The sequence below is a fragment of the Cyprinus carpio genome, chromosome A5 (assembly GCF_018340385.1).
Source record: "Cyprinus carpio isolate SPL01 chromosome A5, ASM1834038v1, whole genome shotgun sequence".
Lineage (NCBI taxonomy): Eukaryota > Metazoa > Chordata > Actinopteri > Cypriniformes > Cyprinidae > Cyprinus > Cyprinus carpio.
The window spans coordinates 22,848,389-22,866,104 of record NC_056576.1 but is presented as its reverse complement, the minus strand read 5'-3'; the positions used below and the strand labels follow the sequence as shown (position 1 = coordinate 22,866,104).

General features: G+C 35.8%; 1 protein-coding gene across 1 annotated transcript in view; it reads right to left on the bottom strand.

Annotated features, from left to right (window-relative positions):
- Positions 1 to 6,705: 6,705 nt before the first annotated feature.
- The window catches only part of LOC109077366 (anthrax toxin receptor 2-like), a 54,418-nt gene continuing 43,407 nt past the window's right edge, over positions 6,706 to 17,716 (bottom strand). The window contains exon 17 of the mRNA XM_042756552.1: positions 6,706 to 7,103. Within this exon, the coding sequence (XP_042612486.1) occupies positions 7,044 to 7,103 (60 nt within the window). The 3' untranslated portion in view covers positions 6,706 to 7,043. The remainder of the gene's footprint in view (positions 7,104 to 17,716) is intronic.

Here is a 17,716-nt window from a genome sequence, read left to right as displayed (position 1 = left end):
GGATCTGCGGCTCGTAAAAGGTAAGACATAAAGTCTGCTTCAGACCTGCTCAAGTAAAAATGAGAGGGTGGTGGTCAGCCTTCTGCCTCTCAGGACATGAGTTATAGACGTCAGTGCAGCTTTTCAGTGCAAAGGAGTTGAAGTAGTTCAGGAAACCAGATAGGTGAAGTCAACAAGTTCTTTGAGCTCGAACACAAACATGTTACGCTGGCTTTAGTTATTATCTACAGTACATCAATGGTATACAGTGCAAGATCATTTATATAACAGATTCAAACTGAAAAGAGGAAGCTGAATGAGACCGTCAATGCTGACCACCTGGGGTATGACTAATCCACACACACACACACACACCACACACACACACACACACACACACACACACACACACACACACACACAAACAAACAAACAGTTTGCTGGTGCGGCTGCTTCAAAGGTTGTTTTTGTGAACATCATAATCACATAACACATTGCAGCTGTTGGCTGTTAAGGATTATAGCAAAGGTGACGTTAGCCGGGGGATTAGCAGATTTTCATTTCACCAGCAATTGATGTCATAATAAGTGAAACAATTTTGTAGGGTAAATAAATCATCATTGGGTTTTAACAATGATTTAGGGTTTCTTTATTTACACTTGTGACTAAGATGCTGGTAAAGGCACTTAAAAAAAAAAAAAAAAGATAAAAAAATACAATACAATACAATAGCTGAGGTTTACTTGTAATAAGAGGCTGCCAAGTATAAAAAAATAATAATAAAAAAATACTATAAAAGTAGCAAAAGTCTGGGGGTCAGTAAGATTTTTAAGTCAAGTCCCTTATATTCCCCAATGCTGCATTTTTTTTTTTTTGATCAAGAATACAGTAAACAAACCAACATCCCTGCTGAATAAGTATTTCTTTCAAATGTCTTACTAACCCCTTTATTGTATATAAACATGAAAGAAATAGATTATTAATACTTTATTAAGATCATTATATTTTATAAAATACAAAGCATATAAAAGTGGAAAGAGAATTTATCTGGAGGCCAACATGCAGATAGTGGACATTATTGAAATATTTTGAATTGCTGTTGATGATAGTGCACCTAATGTATGTCTCCATACCGAATAATCAGTAAATAAAATAATTCAGATTGTCCATTTATTTTGTTTTTTCATCATAAAGCTTTGACATTGACTGAAGGTGATAAACATGTTGTCACTGAACCATTTGCTATCATTTTTTTCAACAATGCCATTGCCCAGAACATTTCTGTTATTTTGAGGATTAACCAAAGTAAAGGTAGCAGGCTGATACTGGGGGATCTTTGCATTTTTCTGCTGCTCACTGACCCAATTCATTAGATAAGATGGCTTGTGTTCACTTCACCTTGTGCCTCTACCATTCACTGAGGATCAGGCATTTATAATCCCTGGATTTTATATCCACCAAAACAGCTTGGTCCCATCAGCAAATTGCGATGGCATATGGTATAGGTTTATGATTCATCTGGCACTTGCATAGCAATGAGGCCCCATCATCCGTCAAAAAAACACAGGGAAAACCTTGTAATGTTAAATGATGCCAGCGGCTGGGAGAGGTGCTGCTGGACGCGTGGGCGGCCTGTGTTTGTGCTTAGAGAACTTGGAGCATCTGAGGTAGTAAAACGCCTCCTCTCAGTGCATCTCTGCAGTGAGCAGGCTGGATTATGGGCGGTGTTGGCTGGGCTGGACCCAACTGGAATAGTCTGTGTTCCTCCAACAGCCCTCATAAATGACAACTGGAACATGTGTCACTGACTGCTTTATAGCTGATTTGAGAGCAAATCACCTTTTGATCACTCGCACACTGCTAATATTCAGTAATATTCTGCAAATGAGAAAATAAAGGGAAATTTTCCCACTGTAGCATTTTTTTCTGTTGCAACCCGACAAATATAAGTGTAAATTGCTCAAACATCTGCTGTAAAATTCTAAAAAGCTGTTCTGGGATGACACATCAGATGACACAAAGGCTCTGAAACCAGCAGAAAAATCAATGCCGGTCATCGTTTCTTTCCATGTCCATTAACTGAACTTTTCTGACCAGTGGCAAGGTGACTATTATTAGCTGCTGCAAGCCACGTACTCATTTGTGGCAACCTTATTGGATTGGCTGAGAGATGTGTCAGTCATTTTTTATAGCATGGTGTGTGGAGAGTGATATTTTCACTCTCATGCTGGAGTCAAAAGTTAACTGACACTCGTATGTTGGTTTTTAGCATTAACAGACAGAGTGATTCTCCCACCCTCTAACCTTTCCAGCACTGAGGTAAGTGTGCTGGCATCAGTGTCGGCAAGTGCGGTCACTGAAACAGCATGTAATAGTTCTAAGTGCTAAAAAACATTATGTAAAATACCATAACACAGTAATCCACCACCTGCACCTTCCACATGTTGCACATTGCAATTAAACTCTTTACAGTATGAGCAGGATTAGGTTTTATTCACTTTGAAATGCTTTGCATAAAATCAAGTGTCAACAAGATGGTCTTAAAAGTAACTCTTGATTCCAGTGGGGCCCCTCTTTGAAAGGTTAGTATTTCTGCAGTGTTTAATCACCATAACCCACGATTCTTAGACAACTGTGAAAACTGGGATAACCTGTAAACCCAAACCAGGTTTAAAGAACAGCTGCATTAATCTGGCTTTTTCATGAAAACATTGAGGAAGTGAGGATTCATGTTTTATCATTAGGTGAGGAAATCCTGTCGGATTTTGTTCAGAAAGCACCTCCTGCTCATTTAGAACAATATAAACTTTATATTTCTCTATTTGACAACACAAACCAAGTTTTCAGGAAAATGTAAGAATATAATACAATAATATTAATTAGAAAAATTCTTATTGGCAAAAACAATCAATAGCCAGTTAATGACACTTTTTGGAACAAAAAGGGGGTTGGGGGTAGATTAAATAATAAAAAATCAACTCATCTAATTTCAACAAGTTTTTGATAGAAGTTTGAAGTTCCACTTCATAAAACTTGGAAGATGAATTAAAAAAGTTATAATAATTCAGCATTCACACCCCATAACACTTCTATCAAACAGTGCAAACCTGTGATAATGAGCCATGCCACTCAACTCAAAGTTTTTGTAGCTTAAGTGGAAAATCTCCTTTGGAGACCTAATGTTATGTTAAAGACACAAGTTTGACTTTAAAAGAAGTGGTTTTATGGTCATAACCAGGTGTGTGAAATGTCTCTTACGCCTCATTTCAAGGGGAAATTATAAGCAGCACTTAACTATATGAAGCTTTTGGTCACGCATTGCTGGGGTACGAGGCACAGCTGGAGAGCAGGGTTAGCTGGATGGAAGGAGATAAATGAGTTACGTTTGTAGCAGCCTAAAATTGGAAGATAGACCTAAATGAGAACATGTAGATAAGTAAGAACCCCAAATTATTTACAATATAATTTGTTACATTATAAACTGACTAATGGTGAGGGTATGCATCTCCAAATGATCTACATTAATTGATCAGGTTAGCACGAGTCCCTAAAACAGAAAAGAGATGTGTAGTTAAAACTTCAAAACAAATTTCCAGTTCTGCTAATAGTCAGATGAGACAGATAAGCAGATGTTTTGGTTTAAAGCAGTTTATCATATGAAAATTTGGCTATTAATTACTCACTATTACTGAGTGTAAGCTATGCAGAATCATGTACATTGAGTAATCTGCTTAAGTGTGATGCCTGATGTATCATTAAAGTTCAGTGATACTGACAGGTGTTTAGAAAGGCCACAGCTTCATTTAAAAAACGTGCCGTTTATTTTATACAAATAGATGCAAAATGCAAATACAAAAGATACAAAACTCTCTGAAACTTCAATAATGGCTGAATAAAGGAAAATGTCAAGATGAGACTGAATCAGATTCTTCTGAAATCTGTCATGTGAGATCACGCTGTGATGTACTAAATGCGTCGATGTGTATGGTGTCATTACTTTAGCATAAGACAACAACTGCAGAAAAAAAACTAACACACTATGACTAACACAGTGAACATAGTCTAATTGTTTAAGGAGGTGTGAGTGTGTCTAGCTTTTCTTAACAGATCAAACTATTTCACTATCTCGTGGATGAGAAACAAATCAACAAGTCAAATGTCAATTTTGTAAAATCAGTGTAAAATGCAGCGGTCACTGCCAGTGCCAGTGCGTAGTGAAGAGAACACTGCCTACTGTGAGGGCAAAGTGACTGGCCATTTCTTTTCATTATTCATTTATGTGCTTTTTTTAATTGCTTCTGTGCACTATTACTGTTTTAATAGTAGTTTTTAACCACTGCACTAGTGAAATTTATATCTGAAGACCCGTTGTTTTCAGAGAGAATATATATATATATATATATATATATATATATATATATATATAAATTAAACTATAAAAAAAAAAAAAAAAAAAAAAAAACTTCCTAAATACACGATTATAATAATAACTGTATAATGTATACTTGAAAAAAAAGAAAAAAAGAAAAAAACCTACTGAAATTACAGTCATTGGCCGGACTGCAGTGGGACGTGAGGCACTATAATCACAAGGGCTGCAAGTATACTAATATTAAAAAATCATTGTGTCAAAAGCTAAATGGGATTTAATTAAATTAACAAATAATCATTACAAATACATTAATTTCTTTCCTTTTTTATGTACAACAAATAGTGCACAGCTGTCATCAAACAAATAGTCCATCAGTTGCTTAAAAAATTAAATTAAAATAAACTATCCAACCAACTACAACAAAACAAAACTTTCATTTCAATTCTAAATTAAAAAAAAAACAGCATTTTTTTTTTAAATAATTCCTATTTTTTAACAAAAATTATTATGGTAATATTTATTTTGATAGCTGGTGCGCTTAATTCAGTATTACACAGAATAAACCCAAATTTGATACACAAATATGAAAAGTTTACAATCAGTTTCTCTCCACACACATTAATAAACCATATAAAATATATAAAAACACACAAGAACCACAAATGAAGTGAAAATATAAATATAACAATGTAAAATGCAACATGAAAGGTAAATAAAACAAGCAAAAACAATAATAAAGAGAAAGCAAAGCAGATGTGCTCTGGTGATGTTGAAGTGGATAAATATATTTATAGATACATTATAGTAAAGATATAATATATTTATAGTAAAGATATTAAGCCATATTGCAACTAACATGTAAAAACCTAAATACATTTTTACTAACACTTAATTGATATCCTGTAAAAAAAAAAAAAAAAAAAAAATCTACATAAAAACATGGCTGAAAATTACACTCACCTAGCTATCCAAGAAGTGCATTCGCTTAACTTGCAAGTGCCACTCTGGGAACGATTTCAAATGTTTCAACATTCCCATGTATTTATTCTGTTTTTTATTTATTTATTTATTTTATTTTTTTTTGGGGGGGGGGGTATAATAATTAAAGTCCCTACAATTATGATAGAAACAAAAAAATAATTAAGCAAGGGCTTTTTTCCCCCAACGGTCCTGCCATCTTGCACACTTACATGCCTACCGAATGTGAGCTACTGCGCCCCATTCTGTTCCCCCTCAAACTTGATGGTTGATGAACTTATTTTTAGTTTCATCTGATAAGCTTCCCTGCTTGCACTGAGACATCCCACTGACCCAGCCACTGGTCATGGTCTATACCACTTCCCGTCAAACCGGCACACTTTGTCAGATTTTGACTCAAATATCCATTTTGCATCTGAAGTAGCGTATCGAAAGTGACTGGATCGTTCGAGCCTTTTTCTTCAGCTGCCGCCCCCTTCCTCCCCCACAGTGTTTCCACTGACACTGACATCATTCGCGATCGTCGTCGTGACAGTGCGTTAAAGAAATCTAAAATAAATATATTGCTCGCTTTTCTGTGCCCAAGTGAAGGGGGGAGTGCAATGTGGATAATTTCTGGAAATGAACAATACTCATCCGTCTAATTGCCCCTTTCGGTTTGATCTATCTTCTTAGTATATCTGATGAGGGCGTCACATTAGCACAGCTGAGGAGCTTCTTAATTTCTACAGAAAATGTCTAGATTGGTCAAACTTATATATCAAAGATAAATATCTAAAGTTGAATTAAGATCAATCAAAGTTTGATATTCCTATGCCAAGAAAACTTGTGCGCAAAAGTTTTGGACATCCAGTGGTTGGACAGTTGTACCGATGTATTAAAACCTTTAACTGAGGGGTATGTGTCCGAATTGTGAAGGTCTATGCATTAGTGAGCACAGAACAGACAGCCAAATAAATGGGGAGAAAGCACCAGTCACCAGAGGTAAATCTATCCCTCAAAACCTTGCCGGAGAGCTTTGGACACAGGGTGTCTCGCAGTACAATAACGCTCTATTAATTTCTCTGCGCTGCTCTCGCATTGACAGAAAGGTGTCTTTGCAAACTAAAGGGCAAAGTCTTACTGCATCTAATACCTTAGGGCATTCTGTCTACAATTTGTCATGCTTGTGCACTTCTTAGTGTTAAAATGACAAGATCTCCAGTCAAAGAAGCCCCGCTAGGCATCCGATGATAGTGGGCTTGGAGAGATTTTTGTGAATAGACATTGCCAAGAGGCAAAGTACTTCTGCACTACATGAGCCTACTGGGATTAGTTCTATTTTCTCAGCCAACGGCAAAGAGCCTCATCTCTTTCTGATTTTTTTTTTTTTTGTAAATAGCCTCCGTCTGTGTCCATAAGATTAGTTTGTTTTTTTCCCTCGCAGAAGGCACAATATGGTCAGAACACGAAAAAAGCCTTTGCTATGCATTAAAGCTAACCAGATCAGCTGCAAAATCAGAATTGTATTTATTTCTTTTTTGTTAATCTATTTAGTCATCCGCTTGCCATTCAGTAGCTTGAGAGATATCAGAATTATAAGTTTTGGAAAGCCAATATTATAAGAGCTGAAACAAGATACTCTAAAGTGGCCAATGATAAGCTATGGTCATCTCAGGGAAATTACACTATTTTTTCTGTTGTTCCATCTGATTTACTTGGAAGTCAAAGTATTTCAGAGACGGGATGCTGTCGTCTGTTGATGCTGCACCCGATTGAAATTTATACAGCGTCCCTAGAAGAAAAAGAAAAGGACAGGGGAAGATTTGATTAATTAAGTGATTGGTTCCTTCATCCATTCTTAGTAATTCCTATTTTAGTATTATCATTATTATTACATTCATTAAATCATTGGAAACAACAACAACAACAATAAAAATTATGGTTACACTTTATTTAAAGGTTTCATTGTTACAGTGTAATTATACATTTAAGTACTGAGTAATATTAATTAACTACGTACACTTACTGTATGGTTAGGGTTAGGATTAGGGTTTGGCATACTTGCATGTAATTATGCATCATTAATTGTTATTATAATAGTAAGTACTTGTAACGTGTTGATTAAGGACACCTTAAAATAAAGTGTTACCAAAATTATTATTATTATTATTATTATTAACACATGCATTTTGTACCTTTTTAAACACAAAAGGGTGACAAAAATTTCCCTTAAAAATAAATATCTAACAATAAAAATACATATTTAAAGGTAGAGCCTTTATTATCCTGCAAAAAAAGTATAATAGTCCTGTATGACATCAATAGTCCAGACATCAATCATCATGGCTTTTTCTCAAAATGGCTCTTATGTTACTTGTCCACAAATATTTAATTCCCTTTAAAATATTATAATACATAATAATAAAAAAATTCAAATGGATGTGTATATAATATTAATTTATATAAATAACAACATATCATAACATGGTGGTAAATATCATTGGAAATGAAAATATAAAAATAATTTTAATAATATTACTGATTAAATTTCCCACAGAAATAACAAGTGTATTCTTCTTCTTCTTAATTTCCAAAAGTATATGTTTTGAGTTTTTCTGTTCAGTGATTCAAAATCATTTTAAAATAATCCTGAAAAAAGAGGTAGCTCCCCACTATCTCATAACCACCAAACACCCTCACAAACACACAAAAACACAGCAAACAAGACTAACAAAAACACCAACATAAAAGACGATTTTCATAAATAAAATAATCATTAAATAATCACACACACACACACACACACACACACACACAAAGACACACACACATAATTATGTGCAGGATTTATTAATGTTCTACTGAACCCAAGCATTTTTAACTCTGAGAGCTAATATTTTTGTATGATTGACATGTATGATTGATAAATAGTGTGTAACAACCAACAATGAAAAACTAACATCACAGTCGCCTGCCCTAGTTTCAAGACACAATTGGCATTGGATATTGGAAGAAACCCAGCATCTTCATAGACTATCCACGAATACGGGGCTTTACGTTGTCCCTGCATTATAAGCCAAGCAAGGCGCACCCTCTGTGATAGATCTCACTCCGTCAACAAATAAGGCACATCAGATGCTGTTTTGGCCACTGTCGAGTGTGTGGCTAAGTTTACTGGATTTTGCAGGCTTTGAAGCAGAAACTCTGAAAAGCTGTCCGCCTTCGCCACAAAGGCTGCGATGGGCTTTGCTGTAGGAGTCAACCAGGTGCAGAGCAATACGGTCATACCCAAACCCACGGTCAGACCTATTTTAACTCTATCGCTCCTGGGCAAGAACACTTGGCATTGGACACTATATCTATGCAATGTCACACTGAGAAAGACAGAGCCCACCTGTGCCATGAGAATAGAAAGACCATGGGCTAAATGTCAAGGGGATGACATTGGATAGGGTGATGTGGATACAGAGAGAGTACACTGAAGAGACATTTTTACTTGTTCTTCCCACTTGAGATTGCAAAATGCAGTTGTCAAGAGGCGATGGAACCAAAATGTTACATTTTTATATCGTATAAATAAAATTGGGTTCATGTTTATAAAACAAGCCTGACTGTAAGTTTTAGGGTGTTTTCTTCTTTGCACTAAATTGGTCAATATGCAGCACGAATAACAGCTCAATTATGAACCCATGAAGGCACAAATATCAAACAACATCAGTTGAAAGTTGCTGAATACATAAAAGCAGGAATAATTACACCACACAGAGTTTATTAAAGACTGGAAGGACACTTGATTGGACTGATCAGAGATTTCTCATGGTTTCATGCCATCTTTAAGAGATCACACAAGGCTCAGTTCATCAAGAGCTTCACCTCCGTGACCCCACACATATGCTACACCTATACAGATCAGTCAAACAGAGACAGTCTTTTGGGGGGCTAACATTACCCCTCCATCTCTGCTCTTTGGGGCACTCTCCGAGCCGCACCATTCTGATGGCCACCAGACTTCACAGAAAGATGTCTGCTGCTCTGATTAGCCGTGTGCTTGGGCACCTGTCCAAAGAAGGACTCTGCATGTGTTTTTGCATCTCATCTTCTGCTAGCCACTCTCTGAAACAGCTTGATTCCCCCAACCCTAGAACTCCCAGAGGAGCCGTCTTGCACTTTCTGTTCTTTAAAGGAGTGAGAGCCAGGAATTAGGAACGGTAAAACTTGGAATGTAGCCCATGTCCTTCTCAGGACCATCTCATCCCATGCAAGGCAGAGCATTTTATTTCCCCCAATAGATGTAATGTATAATACTATGTACAGTATTACTGTATGTTCTTTACATTATTTGCCCATATGGCTTATTTCCTTACAAAGTAAAAGTTCAATATTATAATACATAAACATTTACAATTTTAATAAGTTTATATTTTAAATTTTGTATGAAATTTTATATTTTTGCACTATTTTGCACTATATATATATATATATATATATATATATAATGAACACGGCGACACTGTTCATATATATGTGTGTGTGTGTGTATGTTTTATTTTTTTTTTTTTTATAATATGTTTGTATGTTCGAATTGTATATAAATGTTATATAAATAAATTTTGAATTTGATCGTTATTTCATAATTATGGATTTTTAATTGTATAAACAATTTCTGTATACATTATAAGAGCATTTATTTTTTGCAAAAGTGCAAAAAATGTTTAAGCACTATATATGTGTGTGTGTGTGTGTGTGTGTGTGTGTGTGTGTGTGTGTGTGTGTTTCTTTAATGGCAACCTTTTTTTTATCTATGCCTTATTTATAAAAACTACTGTGACATTACACAAAATAAGGTCTGTCATCAAAACCCTTTCCACATATTGAACATTTTAGAAGATCAAACTGGGACAGGAAGTGCAGCTGCAAACAGGCCTAGGGAAAATGCCAGAATGTGAGCAATCCTGCACTCTAGAGCTGGCCCCCACTATCTCCACACCCATGGTCCACATACGGCCCACATAGCACCGCCATCTGGTCTGGTGGAGATTCAGAACCAAGCCAAGAGAACCTAAAATCTAACGCCTGCTGACAACTTGGATAAATTTTCCAGTCATTAAAAAGTGATATAGGCACTGGAACACTGAATACATTAAAAGCCTCAAGAAAAGGACAGTTTGAGCCACCAGAAGCAGTGAAGAAGCTCTCGATTTTATAGTTGAGAAACTGTAGCTGTCACGGATGAATCAAAACGGGTCTTCTGACGAGCATTAAATTTTGAAAAAGGCTTGTCAGCATGAGTCTCACAGGCTCTGGAGGACTTAATAATGCTCTACCCTCAGCTTGCTTTGAAAGTGAGAGCTGACAGAATGGTGGTGATCCCTGTAATTTAAGTCCACAGCCACAATGAGCCACAATGTCTTTTGGAGGTGCACAGGCACTGTAAATTAAAAACTGTAAAAGTCTTCTGGGTAAATAAAGTGGCATATGATCAGCAATCAAGAGCTGATGACTACCGGATTGACCCACGAGACAGGAGAATGATAGCTTTTAATCTCGAGACACAGGTAAAAAATACAACACTGGCATTAGGTGTCATGATGTTTACAAATTGGTCAGACTCTACAAGCCATTGACCTCTACTTGCTTATATCTGCCTCAGATCAGTCTTTACAAGTTAATTTCAGCAAACACAGTACCTTCCATATATATATATATATATACATATATATATATATATATATATATATATATATATATATATATATATATATATATATATATATTATATATATATATATATTATAATATTTTCTTTAAATAATTGCGTAAGTAGCAAAACAATCCAAACGGGGTAAAAATGCGTTTTAAGTTTAGAAACATGTCTCCCCTCCCTTGCCTGACTGTGCTTTGGTCCAAATGCATGTTTTCCTCTTTTACATGACCTACACATACACACGAGTCCGGTGATAGAGAACAAAGTCAACAGTATTGGAACTCCAGTAAGTTAGGCTGTCAAGGCTATTTTATTCACTTAAACATAGGATGCCAATGTTTTTTTTTTTTTCGATGAGTCTGCTATGCTAGCAATAATAACGTTACTTTATTAAAGGGAAAGGTTTGCCAGGTTTTCATAAAAAATACTCAAAAAAATCCCAAAAAAAACTACACCAAAACAAAAATCGCTTTCAGGGGGTCCCCTGGTAAAAAGTGCGTTCCAGGGGCTAAATATACACATTATTGGGTCACTTCAACCCACGGACATAAAAAATATTTGTGTCCCCTTCAAAAATGGCTCTTGAGGAATTTTATGTTTATTGCCCTCCCCCCCACTGTTAGATGAGATTTAGACCCCTGCACATGACTGAATCTAGTTATGTAGATTTTTACAGAGCAGATTAGTTCTACACAATAACATTTATTTAAAGACAAATGTTAGTAGATTTTTGCCTTTTTTGCCAATCAAATAAAAGAAAAGAAAATCTTGCAAAATTAATAAAAAATAAATAAATAAAACAGAAAGAAACATTCAGAAAGGGTAAAAGAGTGGTTTTCAAACTGTTGAAATTGATTGATTTTTTCCATTTATAATAGCTGATCTATTCACAATTAAACCTATAAATTAAACACATCAACCCTTACAAATCCTTATAAATTGACCTAATTAATCTATTCACAATTAAGCCCAGTAAATAATTAATATAGTTTTGTGGACCTAATCAATTGACCCATAGACCACATTACGTCAGCAGTGTAAAAACAAGTAAGGACTTATGACTTGACTATCACCTTTTTAATATGGTTCACCTAAAACAAATGAAATTCATCCATCAAGTCATTCACAAAAGAAGGTATTTTGATGTCTCAGAGTTTTTTTTTTTTCTCTCTCTCTGAACAATATAAATCAAAGGTCACCAAAATAATAAGGTTACCAGCATTCTTCAAAATATCATATTTTATGTTTCACAGAATAAACAAAATCATACAGGTTTGGAAAAACATAAGCCTTACGAAACAAATATAAATGGGAATATACTGCAAAATAATGCAATATATAATACATTTCTATAAATGGGAAAACTAGTGCTTATATTTTTCAATATACTGCAATACATGCATTGACCATGTATGGGTATATATTCATACAAATAAAAATATTTAGAAATTAAGACAAAAATAGCATTAAATGTAATATTTATAAGTTTTTTTATCCTTCACTATGCACATATATTGCACATACATGTTCCCATACAAATGTAATGGTAAGTACAGCACACACACATATACAATCATTCACAGTATGTAAGAGTTACAGCAGGTTTCTAGTTCCCAGCTTTATTTCTGATGGTTAAAGGAGAGTAAATCTTAAAATTAAGTATTATTTCATGCGTTTTGCTCAATATTAATATAGTGGGAGATCTGTTAGGTGTTTTAAAGGGATAGTTCACCCAAAAAATCTAAATTATGTCATTAATGACTCACCCTCATGTCGTTCCAAACCCGTGAGACCTCCGTTCATCTTCGGAACACAGTATAAGATATTTTAGATTTAGTCCGAGAGCTTTCTGTTCCTCCATGAGAATGTATGTACGGTATAATGTCCACGTCCAGAAAGGTAATAAAAACATCTTCAAAAGTAGTCCATGTGACATCAGAGGGCCCGTTGGAATTTTTTGAAGCATCGAAAAATACATTTTGGTCCAAAAATATAAAAAACTACGACTTTATTCAGCATTGACTTCTCTCCCGGGTCTGTTATGAGCGCGTTCACAACACTGCAGTTTAGTGATATCCGGTTCCCGAACGAATCACTTGATGTAACCGGATCTTCTTGAACCAGTTCACCAAATCGAACTGAATCGTTTGAAACGGTTCGCATCTACAATAAGCATTAATCCACAAATTACTTAAGCTGTTAACTTTTTTAACATGGCTGACACTCCCTCTGAGTTTTAAATAAACCAAGATCCCGGAGTAATTCATTTACTCAAACAGTACACTGACTGAACTGCTGTGAAGAGAGAAGTGAAGATGAACACCGAGCCGAGCCAGATAAACGAACGAAACATTGACTCGTTCTCGAGTCAAGAAAACCGGTTGCAATCGGTTTTCCGGATCACCGGTAGTGATGGGAAGTTCTGTTCTTCTCCGCGAACCGGTTCTTTTGGACAGTTTGATTCAATAAACCGGTTTAGCCGAAAACGGTTCACCAGTTTCTTTGCGCTCGACGTAATGACTTCATTGGCGATGATTGCCCTTGATTCAAGCCTTCGGTTTACCCGCGCTCATAACATTAGCACAGAATCAGTTCAGAATCAATCACCAAAAGAACCAGCTCGGTTCAGACTCGCTGTGTGTCAGTCTGAATCACGCATGCGCAGTATCATCAGCTCCTCGGTTCTCGAACCGGACGCGTCCGACAGAAAACGGTTCTTGACTCGAGAACGAGTCAATGTTTCGTTCATTATCTTGGCTCGGCTCGGTGTTCATCTCACTTCTCTCTTCACAGCAGTTCAGTCAGTGTACTGTTTGAGTAAATGAATTACTCCGGGATATTGGTTTATTTGAACTCAGAGGGAGTGTCAGCCATGTTAAAAAAGCTAACAGCTTAAGTCATTTGTGGATTAATGCTTATTGTTGACGCGAACCGTTTCAAACGATTCAGTTGGATTTGGTGAACTGGTTCAAGAAGATCCGGTTACATCGAGTGATTCGTTCGCGAACCGGATATCACTAAACTGCAGTGTTGTGAACGCGCTCATAACAGACCCGGGAGAAGAAGTCAATGCTGAATAAAGTCGTAGTTTTTGATATTTTTGGACCAAAATGTATTTTTCGATTCTTCAAAAAATTCTAACGGACCCTCTGATGACACATGGACTACTTTGAAGATGTTTTTATTACCTTTCTGGACGTGGACAGTATACCGTACATACATTCTCAATGGAGGGACAGAAAGCTCTCGGACTAAATCTAAAATATCTTATACTGTGTTCCGAAGATGAACGGAGGTCTTACGGGTTTGGAACGACATGAGGGTGAGTCATTAATGACATAATTTTCATTTTTGGGTGAACTATCCCTTTAATGTTCTATTATTTTGGAATTTCTGGTATGTCTGAGTTTTTGGGGTTACTGTTGTGCTGAAGAGTAAAGCCTGTGGTTATGTTGACAACTGGCCTAACACTATTAAGACTATATATTACTTTATTTAAAAAGTAATGGGCTGCACTCTTCAGCATGCTGATAGTCTCTTTGCTGAATACTTTAGTACATGCAGGTGTGCTTATGCTGATGTTAACTAGCTATATATGAAAATGTGAAACATGTAAATAATTATAAAATATAACAGATATATTATATATGTCTATATATGTGTGTATATACTGCATGAGTAAATGTATGTGTAATATACACATGCAGTACCCTATCTTATCACATGTACATCAATATGTTAGGAAGTGTATGACTGAATATAAAATTACATATAATATATAATTCTGCAAATTTCCAAGATACCGTTTAATAATTTAATACATTGATCATTTATATATACTGTATATATAATTAAACATATTTTCTTTTTGTAAGGGAAGGGTGAGCAAATGATGACCATTTTTATTTTGGGCTGAACAAACCCTTTAACTATCACTTACAAGACACACATAGAATGTAAATATTCACATTAATACCCTCAATCACATGCAGACAAAATTAAGATACAGTACAATACAAGCAGGTGGATTGTATCTTGAATCTAGAGATAGGAAATTTAATGATTCAGATTTCACTTAATGATTACTGTTCATTTAATTCTGGTATCATTTACATAAAAACCTGCATGATTTTTAAGCAAAAAAGACAGACCTTTGATTTTCTAATTAAGATCTATACAAAAAAACACTACATAGAACAATCATATTTTACAGATTTGAATTGTTCTTTTTCAAGTATAATTTCTGTTACTTAAAAACTATTTATCAAATTTGAATTTTTGACTAACCAATTCTCAAACCTACTTGAATCCAGTGTCAATGTGGTACAAAAGAAGACTAATTGCAAAGGTTCTTGATCATCTGATATCTGGAGATGACTTGCTCTGGGGAACCAGCGTGTTTGGAAGAGATCAAGTTTACAAAGCTCGGCTTAGCAGCATGGTCACCAGAAATGTCTTTTCCTGTGAAAGTAGCTTAAGCAAAGCTGCACTACATGTGCAGATGTTTTCTGCTCCCCATCCTGTCTTTCTTTCCTGGGTTTGTCAGAAAAAAGTGCATATCATTGCCAGCTTACAGCTCTGGGCACCATCCCCTGGTTGTTTGAGAGAAAATGCCAGTCATTTTGGCGGAGCACAGGCGCTCACAGACGGCACAGGCAGGCACAGATGGCACTAATGGACAAGCAGAATCCAACAGAGGGAGCAGGAACGAGCCACCGAGGAGAGCTATTCCAAATAGCAGCAGTGAAAGCCAGGCCCTGCTCAGCTTTAGCAAGGTTACCACTGCAGCGTTTCATCATAAAGAATTTAAAGTGATAAAATAATCATAAGGGGGAGAAATCTGTTTGGCCAGATGCCAGCGGATCAGATGGGAGGAGACTGTTTTTAGTTAAATACATGTTCCAGTGTAGCAAAACTTCAGACAGCAGGTAGGCTATCCGCTCCAGCTTGCCAGGTGAAGAGCAGGGATTGTTGTTTGTGAATGTTGTAAATCAATAAATGTTTCACTGGTCATAATAATTTTCATGAACTTGTAACTTAAAAAAATGCCACTGAAAAGTCTGTAATGTAAAGACCATTCATGCTTTGTTTCTAAGTAATACAGCCACTGGAATACAAATGCTTACTGCTTGTCATTCGAATTGCTTTGCTTGGGTATTTCATTGAAATTAAAAAAGATTAAAAAAATATTTGATATTGTGATAAAACAAGATTAAAAAAATGATGATATTGCGTTTATATATATACTGTATTATTGTTTATATTATATATATATGCCTTACTCTCTGTGAAAGTTTTCTTTCCTCTAATAGTTTCTGTGTTTGAAGTGTATGTAGCAAGGCGTTGCAAACATGTTTTTTTACCCCTGGATTTTACATGAGAGAAAGGTGCAAATTATGAGAGCTGTAATGTGCTTGTAGTTCCTGTATTTAATCACCAAAACCCCTCAAGCCACAGAAATCTCCACTTCCTCACTCGTCTGCTTGTATGTGACTATTTCCCTTCTTCCCTTCCTCAGAGAAATCTCATGACACTGCAAATGAGCATCCAAACAAAGCTGTTGGGCTCATCTGTACTTTTTCATTTCTGGCCTGTCTCTGCCGTTTCAACTGGCCTGCAGTCAGGCCCCTAGACACGATAAACATTCAGCTGCACAAAAACCATAAGCTGCATACAGGCTCGCAGTCCAAAAAAAAGCACACTAACTACAGTCTAAAAACTAGGGCCGTCAAAATGAGCATGTTAACACTTGTGATTAAATATGTTTAATGTTATTTTTTACTTAGAAACTTTTTCTTAGAAACAGTCCCTGATAGAAAATGTCTTTATAATATCAGGCTTTATATATGTTTCCAAATTAAAATAATACTTAGTTTGAAGTTCAAAGTATTTCTCAATATACATACATACATACACATTTTTTCTGTCAATAAGTAGAGCTGGGTTTTTTTTCTGTCGTAAAAACCATAAAGCTACTGCTGTCAATACAATTAAATAACATCAATTAATCTGAATTCAATCTTTAGAAAGCAGAATCAGATTGTAATATCAAATCAAATTTGGCAAATATGAATGTAAAAATAATTGCATTATTTATAAAAATATTTCTTTATAAACATTTAATTAATATCTTTAGATCACATTAACTTTGGCAGCCTTTAAAATATTTTTTATGAAAACTAATGAACGTGTTAATGCATTGACTTGAATATATATATATATATATATATATATATATATATATATATATATATGTATATATTAATTAACAGCCCTAGCAAAAACTCCACAGAGAAGCTGCTAAGAAGAGGAATGCAAAAGACAAAAATGTATCTGAGTGTATGTTTGTGTGAACCTCCCTTTCCCCTTGGACTCCTCTGTCTCCCTTTTCGCTTCCACCAGCGTGGCGGCGGGCAGGGGGTCACATGTGATCTGGGCCAGAGAGAGATGGGAGGCATGTGACAGGAGTGGCTGTAATTGGAGGGAGCTGTCAGGATGGAGCAGTGTTGCGTCTGTGTGAGATTCCTGCCATTTGGATACAACTACACACACGTGCCAGGGTGCCTACCATCCTGTGGGGTGGCACACATTAAAGCTAGTGATGAAGTTAATGTTAGTGGAATTGCTTCTGGCACCCAGCTCACAAAGAGGTCAATGGGTGACCTGTTAGAGAAACTGTAATGTAAAGGAAAGTATACAGC